The sequence below is a fragment of the Oncorhynchus masou genome, unplaced genomic scaffold (genome assembly GCF_036934945.1).
Source record: "Oncorhynchus masou masou isolate Uvic2021 unplaced genomic scaffold, UVic_Omas_1.1 unplaced_scaffold_705, whole genome shotgun sequence".
Lineage (NCBI taxonomy): Eukaryota > Metazoa > Chordata > Actinopteri > Salmoniformes > Salmonidae > Oncorhynchus > Oncorhynchus masou.
Window position 1 is genome coordinate 9,100 of NW_027013513.1, and position 16,881 is coordinate 25,980.

General features: G+C 45.9%; 1 protein-coding gene across 1 annotated transcript in view; it reads left to right on the forward strand.

Annotated features, from left to right (window-relative positions):
• The first annotated feature begins 15,435 nt into the window (after nucleotides 1-15,435).
• Nucleotides 15,436-16,881, forward strand: part of LOC135537066 (calcium-activated potassium channel subunit beta-4-like) — a 117,793-nt gene continuing 116,347 nt past the window's right edge. Inside the window, exon 1 of the mRNA XM_064963274.1 lies at nucleotides 15,436-16,023. Within this exon, the coding sequence (XP_064819346.1) occupies nucleotides 15,688-16,023 (336 nt within the window). The 5' untranslated portion in view covers nucleotides 15,436-15,687. The remainder of the gene's footprint in view (nucleotides 16,024-16,881) is intronic.

Below are 16,881 nucleotides of genomic sequence, written 5' to 3' on the forward strand. Positions count from 1 at the left end.
GGGGGATGTAGAGGTTGAGAAACTAGGGAGGGGGATGATGAGGGGGGATATGGGGAGGGACTAGGTGAGAGGGGGATGTGGGGTTGGAGGGGAGAGACTAGGTGAGAGGGGGATGTGAGGGTTGGTATGGGGAGAGACTAGGTGAGAGGGGTTAGGTTGGTATGGGAGAAACTAGGTGAGAGGGGGATGTGAGGGGTTGGTATGGGAAGGGACTAGGTGAGAGGTGGATGTGAGAGGTTGGTATTGGGAGAGACTAGGTGAGAGGGGGATGTGAGGGTTGGTATGGGGAGAGACTATGTGAGAGGGGGATGTGTGGGGTAGGTATGGTGAGAGACCAGGTGAGAGGGGGATGTGAGGGGTTGGTATGGGGAGAGAGTAGGTGAGAGGTGGGTGTGGGGAGAGACTAGGTGAGAGGTTGGTATGGGGAGAGAGTAGGTGAGAGGTTGGTGTGGGGAGAGACTAGGTGAGAGGGGGATGTGAGGGGTTGGTATGGGGAGAGACTAGGTGAGAGGGGGATGTGAGGGGTTGGTATGGGGAGAGACTAGGTGAGAGGGGGATGTGAGGGGTTGGTATTGGGAGAGACTATGTGAGAGGGGGATGTGTATGGGTTGGTAGGTATGGTGAGAGACCAGGGGAGAGGGGGATGTGAGGGGTTGGTATGGGGAGAGACTAGGTGAGAGGGGGATGTGGGGGTTGGTATGGGGAGAGAGAGGTAGGTGATGGGGAGGACTAGGTGAGAGGGGATGTGAGGGGTTGGTATGGGGAGAGACTAGGTGAGAGGGGATGTGAGGGGTTGGTATGGGGAGAGACTAGGTGAGAGGGGGATGTGAGGGGTTGGTATGGGGAGAGACTAGGTGAGGGGGATGTGAGGGGTTGGTATGGGGAGAGAGTAGGTGAGAGGTTGGTGTGGGGAGAGACTAGGTGAGAGGGGGATGTGAGGGGTTGGTATGGGGAGAGACTAGGTGAGAGGGGGATGTGAGGGGTTGGTATGGGGAGAGACTAGGTGAGAGGGGGATGTGAGGGGTTGGTGTGGGGAGAGACTAGGTGAGAGGGGGATGTGAGAGGTTGGTGGGGAGAGACTAGGGGAGAGGGGATGTGAGAGGTTGGTGTGGGGAGAGACTAGGTGAGAGGGGGATGTGAGGGGTTGGTATGGGGAGAGACTAGGTGAGAGGGGGATGTGAGGGGTTGGTATGGGGAGAGACTTAGGTGAGAGGGGTTGGATGTGAGGGGGTTGGTATGGTTGGGGATTGACTAGGTGAGAGGGGTAAGGCACTGCATCTCAGTGCTTGAGGCTTCACTACAGACCCTGGTTCGATTCCAGGCTGTATCAGGCCGTGATTGGAAGTCTTCATCCCATTGGGAGTCCCATGGCCCTGCATCGTCCAGGTTAGGGATTGGGTAGGGCCATTGTACTGTAAATTAAGAATTTGTTCTTCACTGACATGCCCAGTTAAATTATTATTATTTTTTTATCAATTGGGAGAGAGTTAGCATATTCCAAACTGTGCCAGGCTAGGACAGGGTCATTGCCATAGAAACACTAGAATGGTCTGTAATTTGACCTGCAGTGCCCTGGTATTCTGGGATTCTAGAATGGTCTGTATTTGGCCTGCAGTGCCCACTTTATTCTACAGTAGGGGGATCCTCTATATTCTACAGTAGGGTTACACTCCTCTATATTCTACAGTAGGCTTACAGTCCTCTATATTCTAGTAGGTTACACTCTTCTATACTCTACAGGGGTTGGTATGGTGAGGGATGGTTGGTTGGTTATGGTCTGGGGATTACAGGTGCTATATTCTACAGTAAGGCACTCATCTACAGTAGGGTTACACTCCTCTTATATTCTACAGTTACCCTCCTTATATTCCAGGCTGTATCAGGCCGTGATTCTAAGTCTTACATCTATATTCCATAGGGAGTCCTATATTCTACAGTATGGCCCTGCATATTCTACAGGTTAGGGTTACACTCTTCTCTACAGTAGGGTTACACTCCTCTATATTGTACAGTATGGTTACAGTCCTCTATATTCTAAGAATTTACACTCTTCTATACTCTACAGTTGCCCAGTTAAATTATATTACAGTAGGGTTTTTATCTATATTCTACAGTAGGGTTACACTCCTCCATACTCTGCCAGGGGTTACACTCCTCTATATTCTACAGTAGGGTTACACTAGAATAATCTACAGTAGGGTTACACACCCTATATTCTACAGTAGGGTTACTAGAATACTCTACAGTAGGGTTACACTCTATACTCTACAGTAGGGTTACACTCTATATTCTACAGTAGGGTACACTCCTCTATATTCTACAGTAGGGTTACACTCCTCTATATTCTACAGTAGGGTTACACTCTATATTCTACAGTAGGGTTACACTCTTCTCTACAGTAGGGTTACACTCCTCTATACTCTACAGTGGGGTTACACTCCTCTATATTCTACAGTAGGGTTACACTCCTCTATATTCTACAGTAGGGTTACACTCTATATTCTCTATACTCCTCTCTACAGTAGGGTTACACTCCTCTATATTCTACAGTAGGGTTACACTCCTCTATATTCTACAGTAGGGTTACACTCCTCTATATTCTACAGTAGGGTTACACTCCTCTATATTCTACAGTAGGGTTACACTCTATATTCTACAGTAGGGTTACACTCTATATTCTACAGTAGGGTTACACTCTATATTCTACAGTAGGGTTACACTCTATATTCTACAGTAGGGTTACACTCCTCTATATTCTACAGTAGGGTTACACTCTATATTCTACAGTAGGGTTACACTCCTCTATATTCTACAGTGGGGTTACACTCTATATTCTACAGTAGGGTTACATTTATTTATTATGTGTTTATTCCACAAGTTACCATTTATTTCTTATGTGTTTATTCCACAAGTTACCATTTATATATCATGTGTTTATTCCACAAGTTACCATTTATATATTGTGTTTATTCCACAAGTTACCATTTATTTCTTGTGTTTATTCCACAAGTTACCATTTATATATTACTATTCCAGGGTTACCATTTATATATTGTGTGTTTATTCCACAAGTTACCATTTATTTCTTATGTGTTTATTCCACAAGTTACCATTTATTTCATGTGTTTATTCCACAAGTTACCATTTATATATTATGTGTCTATTCCACAAGTTACCATTTATATATTGTGTGTTTATTCCACAAGTTACCATTTATATATTGTGTTTATTCCACAAGTTACCATTTATATATTATGTGTCTATTCCACAAGTTACCATTTATATATTGTGTGTTTATTCCACAAGTTACCATTTATATATTGTGTTTATTCCACATGTTAACATTTATATATTGTGTTTATTCCACAAGTTACCATTTATATTTTGTGTTTATTCCACATGTTACCATTTATATATTGTGTTTATTCCACAAGTTACCATTTATATTATGTGTTTATTCCACCATTTATATATTATGTGTGTCACCATTGGTATAGTGCAAAAGGCGTGTTAACTTGCATAAATGATAAAGGATATTTGTAGGCAGAAGTTTTTACAGTGCGGTCTGCCACAAACAGGATGATCAAATTAAGTTACGGCATCTGTATGTTCTTTGCAACCCATTGATTTAACAGTATTTACCAAATATGTTATAAGTGTCTACAAAAAGTACATACAAAATGAGTGCTGACAGATATTTTTGATCTGGAAGTTGTCTTAAATCTCTCGTGTGTCTGCGTTGTTTTATTCCTCAGGTCGTTCTTATAGTTTCTTTGAAGAACCCTTTTTGATGGTCAACCACTGTCAACCACGACAGGAATGAAAACATGGGGATGCCTTACCGTTTTCTCTCTCCTCTGACCATGTGACATGGGACATTCTTTCGTGACCGTCCCTCATGTCAAATACCTGGCAGAGAACCATGGACATGTCACCATGGAGTGGAGCTTTCCTGCCAACAAAGACCTCGACTCTGACTCAGTGATCCACAGTTCCTACGTCGACTCTAAACCACTAAAGCAGCTGTGTCGTCTGGTCAAAGGTGTCGAGGGACCCCAACACCAGGGTTACCGGGGTCATGTGCAGCGAAGGAAGGAGGGCCTGAGAGAGGGCCACATTGAGCTTCACATCTCCAGGCTTGGAGCCGGAGATTCCGGAAGGTACCAGTGTGCGGTGTTTGTAAGCGAAGAGGAAGGCCATCAGACCCAATTCACATGGTCAGGGCTGTAGTGGAGCGGGTCGAGAGCTTCAAGTTCCTCTGTGTCCACATCACTAAGGATCTATCATGGTCCAAACACATCGACACAGTTGTGAAGAGGCACGACAACACCTCTTCAGGAGGCTGGAAAGAGTTGGCGTTGGCCCCTCAGATCCTCAACAACTTCTACAGCTGCACCATTGAGAGCATCACCGCTTGGTATGGCAACTGTGACATCCGACCGCATCCGACCGCAAAGTGCTACAGAGGGTAGTTCCAGTAAAATGACACACACACACACACACACACATGTCCGATGTGATATGTGGAACACCAGACTGGGTTGTTTTTAATACATTTTAATGACTAGGGCTTCAACTTGGAGCGCAGGCTGTGGGGTGGAAAATACTGACCTAAATAACAGAAAATAGCTGCAAGCTCATTTGCAATATGTTCCTTCAACTGGCCAGACCATCAATACTGCAGCTCTTCCTGTCTGTGTCCCAAACGGCACCCTATTCGCTATATAGTTATGGACCCTGGTCAAAAGTAGTGCACTATACAGGGAATAGGGTGCCATGTGGAACACACATCACAAGGCTCCATCGCATTATATGGACAGGTTAGTATTGATGAGGGAGGCTCTGTTGGCCTCTCTCGTCTCCTCCCCTTCCTTCAGTTGGTCCTTGTTGTTACCCGTAGACATTTGTTTTGCTCTTGGGATGTATCTTCTACCTGTTTGTGTAAATCAGAAACTTTGGAATGACATTTCAATATAAGGATTTTTTTTTTTTTGAGTTGTCACTGTATATTTTTTGAATTGATCACACTGTGGTGTTCATGTCCATCGTGGTTAAGTTAGACTCAGTCTGTGGTGATCATGTCCATAAGTTAGACTCAAACTGTGTGATCATGTCCGTGTCCATCATGGTTAAATTAGACTCACTCTGTGGTTAAGTTAGACTCACTCTGTGGTGATCATGTCCATCGTGGTTAAGTTAGACTCAGTCTGTGGTGATCATGTCCATCATGGTTAAGTTAGACTCACTCTGTGGTGATCATGTCCATTGTGGTTAAGTTAGACTCACTCTGTGGTGATCATGTCCATCGTGGTTAAGTTAGACTCACTCTGTGGTGATCATGTCCATCGTGGTTAAGTTAGACTCAGTCTGTGGTGATCATGTCCATCGTGGTTAAGTTAGACTCAGTCCATGGTGATCATGTCCATCGTGGTTAAGTTAGACTCACACTGTGGTGATCATGTCCATCGTGGTTAAGTTAGACTCAGTCTGTGGTGATCATGTCCATCGTGGTTAAGGTAGACTCACACTGTGGTGATCGTGTCCATTGTGGTTAAGTTAGACTGATGCAAGAGTACTGAATAATCAATAGGGACTAAATAAATGACATCAGTGTCTCATGTCCTCACCACAGAGCTGCAGTCTCACACTATAAAACAGATAAGATGACCAGTTGGCTCTTCGCTGTCTCCTCTCAGCCAATGACATCACTGTAACTGTGTAGATCATCTGTCTGTCTGGCAGGTTCATAATGACCCCTGAAGATGTTATAAAGATGTGGGATGTTAATTTGATCACCCTATTGCAGGACTCACATGTAGTGTCATTTGTGAATCAGATCAGTTCTGATCTGATGTGAAAAGATCTGATTGGTCAGAAGACCAATTAGTAGAAAAAATATCATTGGTTTGGAAAAGTTTATCCTATCTTCACATGCCTGACTGGGTTTGAATCCAGGTCTCATATGCGTGATCACAAGACTGTGTTAGCCTGCTGGGATAAAGTCTAGGCATTAGCTTGTGGGAGGTAACACAATTCTTCAGGTCTTAGACTCAGTCTAGGCTGGGGCGGACTGGGACCAGAAATCGGCCCTGGCATTTCAACCACACCGGCCCATTTTATTCCTTGGGCGCCCATTATCAGCCAGATATTGATAATTTTGCACACACAAAAAAAACAAGTTTAGACAGGCCGGCCGATGAGCTCAAAAAATGGATTCGCCATTTGCCAAAAATGCCAGTCCGCCCCTGTAGAATGTAGATTGGAATTGGGCAGCGGCCCGTCATTCCAGGCCAGGTGGTTTGAAGCGGTTGCCTGTTTTGCATGTTAGAATGTCACATGTAAATAAATAGATAAACGGGAATTGGGTACATTTCAAACAGCGACGTCATTCCGTCAGGTTTGGTTTTCAGCTCAGCCCAGCTATGTTTTTATAAAGGGTAAATGAGGCTAAGGTGATCGTGTCCATCGTGGTTAAGTTAGACTCACTCTGTGGTGATCATGTCCATTGTGGTTAAGTTAGACTCACTCTGTGGTGATCATTGTCCATTGTGGTTTAGAAGATGAGCTAGACTCACTCTGTGGTGATCAGGTGGTTTTGTCCATCATGTTATTTTTTGGTTACATGTAGATAGACTCGCACATTTCAAACAAATGTTATATTGGTAGATCTAAATGTCCTTATCTGCTTGGTTAAGTTTTAGACTCACTTATCAGTAGAAACCACATTTGTGATCATGTCAGCATCAGTAAATGAGGCTGGATAACTGTTAGAGGTTCTGCTGATAGCCACAGTGGTGGTGTTGATCATGATATCCAGGTATCAGTGGTAAGGTGTTGGGACTCTCTGTCCAGGTATAAGTTAGACCAGGTATAGCAGTGGTAAGGTGTTGGGACTCTGCTGATAACCAGGTATCTCCAGGTATGGTGACTCTGCATGATAACCATAGCAGTGGTAAGGTGTTGGGACTCTGTGATAACCAGGTATAGCAGTGTAAGGTGTTGGGACTCTGCAACCAGGTATCTGTGGTGTGGGATCATGATAACCAGGTATAGCAGTGGTAAGGTGTTAGACTGATAACCACAGTGGTCTGTATGGTGACTCATGATCCATGGGACTCTGCTGATAACCAGGTGGTTAAGGTGTTGGGACTCTGCTGATAACAGGTATAGCTGGTGGTGATCATGTCCATAGCAGTGGTAAGGTGTTAGACTCTGCTGATAACCAGGTCTGTGGTGACTCATGTCCATAGCAGTGGTAAGGTGTTGGGACTCTCACAGCTGTGGTGGGACTCTGCTGATAACCATAGCAGTGGTAAGGTGTTGGGACTCTGCTGATAACCAGGTGTGGTTAAGACTCTGCTGATAACCAGGTATAGACAGTGGTAAGGTGTTGGGATGCTGATAACCAGGTATAGCTGGTAATAATAACCAGGTATAGCAGTGGTAAGGTGTTGGGACTCTGGATAACCAGGTATAAGTGGTAAATGACATCAGTGTCTCTGCTGATCCTAGCAGTGGTAAGGTGTTGGGACCACAGAGCAGGTATGCAGTCTCACACTATAAAACAGATAATGTTGGGATGATAACAGGTATAGCAGTGGTAAGATGTTGGGACTCTGCTGATAACCAGGTATAGCAGTGGTAAGCTGTGGGACTCTGCTGATAACCAGGTATAGCAGTGGTAAATGGGACTCTGCTGATATCCAGGTATAGCAGTGGTAAACTGTGTGCTGATCATCTGTCTGGGACTCTGGATAACCAGGTTAGCAGTGGTAATGACTCCTGATAAAGATGTTGGTAAAGATGTGATAACCAGGATGTTAATGTTGGGATCACCCTATTGCAGGATAAGTGGTAATTCCTGCTGATAACCAGGTATAGCAGTGGTAAAACTGATAAAAACATGTGGGAGATAACCAGGTATGAGATGTTGGGATTTGACCAATAGCAGAATCAGATCAGTTCTGATAAAAATATGTTGGGACTCTGCTGATAACCAGGTATAGCAGTGATATGGGATGATGGTCAGAAGACCAAGGTTAGCAGTGGTAAGATGTTGGGAAAAATATCAGAATTAGTTCTGCTGATAAAGTCTATCCTGATATCCAGGTTCACATGGGCCTGATAACCACAGTGGGTTTGGGAATAACCAGGTCTAGCATATGGTAAGGTGTTGGGACGCTGATCAGGTATAGCAGTGGTAAGGTGTTGGGACTCTGCTGATAACTGTAGCAGTGGTATGTTGGGACTCTGCTGATATCCAGGTATAGCAGGACTCTGCTGATAGTCTAGGCATTAGCAGTGGTTGTTGGGACTCTGGTAACCACAGTGGTAAGGTGTTGGGACTCTGCTGATTCCAGGTCTCAGGTAAGGTGTTGGGACTCTTATCAGCTGAGAGTGGACTCTTTACAGGTAAAGTGGTAAGGTGTTGGGACTCTGCTGATCTGTTAGTGTTGGGATCCACAGGTATCAGTGGGGTTGGGACTCTGGACAATGAGACTGGATAACATATGTGAAAAGTAGAGCTGGAGATATGTTGGGGCTGATAACCAGGTATAGCAGACTGGGACCAGAAATCGGACTCTGCTGATAACCAGGTATAGCATTTCTGATAACCAGGTATACAGTGGGCCCATTTTAGGTTCAGTTGTTGGGCGCTGATAACCATTATCAACCAGATATTGATAATGGGACTTTGATAACCACACAGTGGTAAGATGTTGGGAAAAATAGCAGTGGTAAGTTTAGACAGGGCAGTGGTAATGGGACTCTGCTGATAACCAAAATGGATTAGCAGTGGTAAGATGTTGGGATTTGCCAGGTATAGCAAAATGATAACCAGGTATAGCAGTGGTAAGCTGTTGGGACTCTGCTGATAACCCAGTCCTGATAACCCCTGGTAGAATGTAGATAGCAGTGGTAAATGTTGGGACTCTGCTGATAACCAGGCAGTGGTAAGATGTTGGGACTCTGCTGATCATTCAGGGCAGGTGGTTTTGAGCTGATAACCAGGTATAGCAGTGGTAAGATGTTGGGACTCTGCTGCAGGTTGCCTGTTTTGCATGTTATGTTTTTTTAACCAGGTATCAGTGGTAAATACTCTGTGTCACATGTAAATAAATAGATAAGATGTTGGGACTCCATAGGTATAGCAGTGGTAAGCTGTTGGGATTCTGTCAGGTAAGGTGTTGGGACTCTGCTGTACATTTCAAACAAATAGTTATATTGAGGTGTTGGGACTCTGCTGATATCCATCTTAGCTGCTGATTTATTAATACTCTGCTGATAACCAGGTAAATTAAGGATGGCCAGGTATAGCTTGGGACTCTGGATAACCAGGTATAGCAGTGGTCTGTTGGGACTCTGCTGATTGTCAGTGGTAAGGTGTTGGGACTCCCCAGGTTAGCAGTGGTAAGGTGTTGGGACTCTGCTGATAACCAGTTTGGTAAGGTGTTGGGATCTCACCTTATCAGTGGGAGAAACCACATTTGTTTAAGGCAAGTCAGCCATAACCAGGTATAGCAGTGGTTTTTTTAAAGGTATAGCAGTAAATGAGGCTGGATGAACTGTTTCACTGATAACCAGGTATAGCAGTGGTAAGCTGTTTCTGCTGATAGCCAGGTATAGCAGTGGTAGCAGTGGGTGTTGGGGACTCTGCTGATAACCAGGTATAGCAGTGGTAAGGTGTTGGGAGATAACCAGGTATAGCAGTGTTGTTGGGACTCTGCTGATAACCAGGTATAGCAGTGGTAAGGTGTTGGGGACTCTGCTGATAACCAGGTATAGCAGTGGTAAGGTGTTGGGACTCTGCTGATAACCAGGTATAGCAGTGGTAAGGTGTTGGGACTCTGCTGTGGTATAGCAGTGTTGTTGGGACTCTGCTGATAACCAGGTATAGCAGTGGTAAGGTGTTGTTGGGACTCTGCTGATAACCAGGTATAGCAGTGGTAAGGTGTTGGGACTCTGCTGATCCAGGTATAGCAGTGGTAAGGGTGTTGGGACTCTGCTGATAACCAGGTATAGCAGTGGTAAGGTGTTGGGGCTGTTCCAGGTATAGCAGTGGGGACTCTGCTGATAACCAGGTATAGCAGTGGTAAGGTGTTGGGACTCTGCTGATAACCAGGTATAGCAGTGGTAAGACTCTGTGTTGGGACTCTGCTGATAACCAGGTATAGCAGTGGTAAGGTGTTGGGACTCTGCTGATAACCAGGTAACCAGGTATGGGAGCAGTGGTAAGCAGTGGTAAGGTGTTGGGACTCTGCTGATAACCAGGTATAGGGACTCTGCTGATAACCAGGTATAGCAGTGGTAAGGTGTTGGGACTCTGCTGATAACCAGGTATAGCAGTGGTAAGGTGTTGGGACTCTGCTGATAACCAGGTATAGCAGTGGTAAGGTGTTGGGACTCTGCTGATAACCAGGTATAGCAGTGGTAAGGTGTTGGGACTCTGCTGATAACCAGGTATAGCAGTGGTAAGGTGTTGGGACTCTGCTGATAACCAGGTATAGCAGTGGTAAGGTGTTGGGACTCTGCTGATAACCAGGTATAGCAGTGGTAAGGTGTTGGGACTCCGCTGATAACCAGGTATAGCAGTGGTAAGGTGTTGGGACTCTGCTGATAACCAGGTATAGCAGTGGTAAGGTGTTGGGACTCTGCTGATAACCAGGTATAGCAGTGGTAAGGTGTTGGGACTCTGCTGATAACCAGGTATAGCAGTGGTAAGGTGTTGGGACTCTGCTGATAACCAGGTATAGCAGTGGTAAGGTGTTGTTGGGACTCTGCTGATAACCAGGTATAGCAGTGGTAAGGTGTTGGGACTCTGCTGATAACCTGCTGGGATAACCAGGTATAGCAGTGGTAAGGTGTTGGGACTCTGCTGATAACCAGGTATAGCAGTGGTAAGGTGTTGGGACTCTGCTGATAACCAGGTATAGCAGTGGTAAGGTGTTGGGACTCTGCTGATAACCAGGTATAGCAGTGGTAAGGTGTTGGGACTCTGCTGATAACTCTGCCAGGTATAGCAGTGGTAAGGTGTTGGGACTCTGCTGATAACCAGGTATAGCAGTGGTAAGGTGTTGGGACTCTGCTGATAACCAGGTATAGCAGTGGTAGGTGTTGGGACTCTGCTGATATAACCAGGTATAGGTGTTGGGACTCTGCTGATAACCAGGTATAGCAGTGGTAAGGTGTTGGGACTCTGCTGATAACCAGGTATAGCAGTGGTAAGGTGTTGGGACTCTGCTGATAACCAGGTATAGCAGTGGTAAGGTGTTGGGACTGATAACCAGGTATAGCTGTTGGGACTCTGCTGATAACCAGGTATAGCAGTGGTAAGGTGTTGGGACTCTGCTGATAACCAGGTATAGCAGTGGTAAGCACTCTGTAACCAGGTATAGCAGTGGTAAGTGTTGGGACTCTGCTGATATCCAGGTATAGCAGTGGTAGCAGTAACCAGGTAAGCAGTGGTTGGGACTCTGCTGATAACCAGGTATAGCAGTGGTAAGGTGTTGGGACTCTGCTGATAACCAGGTATAGCAGTGGTAAGCAGTGTTGGGACTCTGCTGATATCCTCAGTGGTAAGCTGTTGGGACTCTGCTGATAACCAGGTATAGCAGTGGTAAGATGTTGGGACTCTGCTGATAACCAGGTATAGCAGTGGTAAGCTGTTGGGACTCTGCTGATAACCAGGTATAGCAGTGGTAAGATGTTGGGACTCTGCTGATATCCAGGTATAGCAGTGGTAAGCTGTTGGGACTCTGCTGATAACCAGGTATAGCAGTGGTAAGGTGTTGGGACTGATAACCAGGTATGCTGTTGGGACTCTGCTGATAACCAGGTATAGCAGTGGTAAGATGTTGGGAGTAACCAGGTATAGCAGTGGTAAGTGTTGGGACTCTCTGCCAGGATAACCAGGTATAGCAGTGGTAAGGTGTTGGGACTCTGCAGTGGTAAGATGTTGGGACTCTGCTGATATCCAGGTATAGCAGTGGTAAGGTGTTGGGACTCTGCTGATAACCAGGTATAGCAGTGGTAAGATGTGGGTTGGGACTCTGCTGTTGGGACTCTGCTGATAACCAGGTATAGGGTAAGGTGTTGGGACTCTGCTGATAACCAGGTATAGCAGTGGTAAGGTGTTGGGACTCTGCTGATAACCAGGTATAGCAGTGGATGTTGGGACTCTGCTGATAACCAGGTATAGCAGTGGTAAGGTGTTGGGACTCTGCTGATAACCAGGTATAGCAGTGGTATGGGGTGATAACCAGGGACAGTGGTAAGCTGTTGGGACTCTGCTGATAACCAGGTATAGCAGTGGTAAGGTGTTGGGACTCTGCTATCCAGGTATATGTTGTAAGGTGTTGGGACTCTGCTGATAACCAGGTATAGCAGTGGTAAGGTGTTGGGACTCTGCTGATAACCAGGTATAGCAGTGGTAAGGTGTTGGGACTGATAACCAGGTATAGCAGTGGTGTTGGGACTCTGCTGATATCCAGGTATAGCAGTGGTAAGGTGTTGGGACTCTGCTGATAACCAGGTATAGCAGTGGTAAGGTGTTGGGACTCTGCTGATAACCAGGTATAGCAGTGGTAAGGTGTTGGGACTCTGCTGATAACCAGGTATAGCAGTGGTAAGGTGTTGGGACTCTGCTGATAACCAGGTATAGCAGTGGTAAGGTGTTGGGACTCTGCTGATATCCAGGTATAGCAGTGGTAAGGTGTTGGGACTCTGCTGATAACCAGGTATAGCACTCTGCTGATAACCAGGTATAGCAGTGGTAAGGTGTTGGGACTCTGCTGATATCCAGGTATAGCTGTTGGGACTCTGCTGATAACCAGGTGTAGGGAGATAACCAGGTAAGCAGTGTTGGGACTCCAGGTATGCTGTTGGGACTCTGCTGATAACCAGGTATAGCAGTGGTAAGGTGTTGGGACTCTGCTGATATCCAGGTATAGCTGTTGGGACTCTGCTGATAAACCCAGGATATAAAGCAGTGGTAAGTGGGTGTTGGGACTCTGCTGATAACCAGGTATAGCAGTGGTAAGGTGTTGGGACTCTGCTGTTGGGACTCTGCTGATATCCAGGTATAGCAGTGGTAAGGTGTTGGGACTCTGCTGATAACCAGGTATAGCAGTGGTAAGGTGTTGGGACTCTGCTGATATCCAGGTATAGCAGTGGTAAGGTGTTGGGACTCTGCTGATATCCAGGTATAGCAGTGGTAAGGTGTTGGGACTCTGCTGATAACCAGGTATAGCAGTGGTAAGGTGTTGGGACTCTGCTGTTGGGACTCTGCTGATAACCAGGTATAGCAGTGGTAAGGTGTTGGGACTCTGCTGATAACCAGGTATAGCAGTGGTAAGGTGTTGGGACTCTGCTGATAACCAGGTATAGCAGTGGTAAGGTGTTGGGACTCTGCTGATATCCAGGTATAGCAGTGGTAAGGTGTTGGGACTCTGCTGATATCCAGGTATAGCAGTGGTAAGGTGTTGGGACTCTGCTGATATCCAGGTATAGCAGTGGTAAGGTGTTGGGACTCTGCTGATAACCAGGATAACCAGGTATAGCAGTGGTAAGGTGTTGGGACTCTGCTGATAACCAGGTATAGCTGTTGGGACTCTGCTGATAACCAGGTGTAGCAGGTGGTAAGGTGTTGGGACTGATAACCAGGTATGCAGTGGTAAGGTGTTGGGACTCTGCTGATATCCAGGTATAGCAGTGGTAAGGTGTTGGGACTCTGCTGATAACCAGGTATAGCAGTGGTAAGGTGTTGGGACTCTGCTGATCTGCAGTGGTAAGGTGTTGGGACTCTGCTGATAACCAGGTATAGCATAACCAGGTAAGTGGTAAGATGTTGGGACTCTGCTGATAACCAGGTATCTGGTCAGGTGTTGGGACTCTGCTGATAACCAGGTATAGCAGTGGTAAGGTGTTGGGACTCTGCTGATAACCAGGTATAGCAGTGGTAAGGTGTTGGGACTCTGCTGTTGGGACAGCTTTATGTAGGCTCTAGCAGTTTGGGGGCACTGTTTGTCACTGTTATAGTGCAATTAATGAATGATTTAGTGTTGCCATCTCTCTATATGCCGGTATAGCAACTGAGCCTGGCGGCGAGGTACGTCTACAGATGCAACCAAGGTACAAGTCATGCTTAGTTTCTGCTATTCTAATCCTTATGTATCCAACTGAATCTGGGTTTGAATCGGGGTATTCTGCAAGGCACAATAGCCCTCTGAGCTAAAGACTAGGCCAGTCATCAGGTCCAGGGAAGGTTACATTAATCACCTCTGTTATATTCACATATTAGGGACAACAAACTGGGCACGTGTGGATAGAGACAGAGATTGGAATTGGGGCACAACTAATCGCATCCCCAGACCAGCCGTCTCTGTAGCAGAGCCTGGGGAGGAGGTTAAGATGCCGACCACGGTTGATTGTAGTAGTAGTGATACTGATTTGTCCCTGCATCTAAATGTAAGCATCATCTAGAAATCCTTAATTAATATAAAATAGTCATTACTTTTATGAAAACAGTTTCCATTATTATTCAACACTACACTTGCTAAACATTTGTCATTTTCCATTAAAAGATACAAATCAGAGTTGACAAGCAGGTTCCAATCGTTTCTCTCTCAAAAAACCAAAAACTCAAAAAACCAAAACAATGTCAGACAGTAAACTGGGTCTTTATAAAGATGCCGTGAATGGAATTACCACTGGTTAATGGCCCTTACGATACAACGCTATGTGCGTGTGTTTATGTGTGTGTATGTTTCTATGTGCTATTCAAGAAAACCCCAAAATGATTCTGTACATCTAGGAGGTGAACAGATGCAGACGAGCTTTAGGCTTTTCTGCCACGTGCACAACGCCACCGAGCGCCGTACACCACCGTAATCGTTGGCGGGGACTGCTGATTACGTTAAAACTCGCATGGCATAATGCTTGCTTTTTGATTGGTCAACTATAAGCTTTGTTTTTGTATGCCAAGCCAAGTTATCATGTGTCCTAAGCTTAATGACGTAGGTCATTATTTGTCTTATTGAACGTGTTAACAGTAACTAGCTAGCCTCGTCTGTCAACAGGTGCACCCTGTAGTGATGCGTCAAAACAATACCGTCCAATCAGCATAATGAAGTTGGTGACATTGCTGTCAGCAGAAGAGACCTATTTTTAACTGTAGAAAGCTCCTCGCCTCGGGCTATATATGCTGGTCCTCAGACCTCTCGGCACCGTGAGCAGAGAGAGCGGGCTCCATCTCTAAAGGGGAAAAGTAGACCAGTTTGTCCACAGCGAAGTGATAGATGTCGGAGCCAGGGACGGCGAGGGACGGCTGCAGCGCATCATCTGGTCGCCAGTCAAGGGAGGGGCACTCACTCCGAACCTAATCCCAGATGCAACATCCAGCCTTTCAGCAAAATCCACATCTCTACGGACCGTTGTGATATGAAGTAGATATCACGCGCATAAGAGCGAGGGGAGGAGGGGGGCAGGCACAGGCTGGACCGCAGCTGCCCCGCTTTCGCAAAGTTCTCCATACAGAAGAGAGGGCGCGGAGGCCGGTTGAGTGAGAGGGACGTTTTCCTAGCGGCTGCCAGTGTTTGGGGCAACACAGCGCAGAGCGAGAGAGAGAAGCCCCTCTCCAGCTCTCCTCTCCGTCACTTTCGGGCTCTTTTCAGACCGAGGAGGAGCATAATGGCGAAAATGAGGGTGTCATACGAGTACTCGGAGGCAGAGGATAAGAGTATCCGACTAGGACTGTTCCTCATCGTCTGTGGCATCCTGTCCCTCTTTATCCTCGGGTTCTGCTGGCTCAGTCCAACTCTACAGAGCATGCAGAGCAAACCGGCCAACTGCACGGTGGTGTCCGTGCTCAGACCGGAGGAGATGTTCGAGTGCGTGTTCACGTGCGGGGCGGACTGCAAGGGGACCTCGCTGTATCCGTGTCTGCAGATATTCGTCAATAATTCCGAGTCGAACTCCGTGGCTCTACTGCACTTTGATGAACAGCAACTGGTGCTGAACCCAAAGGTAAATGACTACAACTCTAGAACGAGAACACTGTGAAGGAGCACTCTAGACTTTATAGTCGACACAGTGTTGCAGTTACTGAATGCAACGCTGTGAACGATCGATACAGTAACAAGGCAAAGTGTCTGGCTGGAAAAGTTCCCAGTCTCAGTTTATTGACATGAGCCAGATCGATATTATGTTAATGGTTTTAATGGTTGCCTGTTTTTAAAACTATGTTAATGTAAACACACTGTTTGTATTCTAAAGACGAAATATCAATTCTTGCTATTTTCTATTCCAAAAATATGGCAAAAAAAATCACAGATTAAATAATGAGTTTAACTTTCATAAAAGTCACTTTACAGCAAGTGTGAGAGGATCTACACCTGTCCAAGTCTATTCTAGAGACATAGCCTCATCATCACTCACAAAGAGAACCTCTACTGTGATGAAGAGGAACAGAGAAAACTAAATGACTCCCTTTGGGACAGAAAGCCCAAACGTCTGTGTGAGTGAAGGTGTCTTTTCTTTTCAGTTGGTCCATTAAACTCTCTAGTCCCATTGTGTGTGATATTACTTTTCAGACGTGCACCTCTCAGACTACAAATCGGGAATGTCTTGGTCCTTTTGAGAATTTCTTCAAATTCTCTGTGGTCATCATCATCATCATCATCATCAGTTATTTCTAGCTGACTTCAGAAGGGTTGAAATCCAACCTTCTCATCTTGTGTTCTTCTGTAGATAGTGTGTTCATACCTTTGAGGGGGTACTGTAGGGCATTCAACTCTTCCTGTCTTCCTGCCCCTCCTCTTTCCCCTCCTCTCCTCTGTTCCCTCCTCATCCTCCCCCTCCTCTCCTCCGTTCCCTCCTCATCCT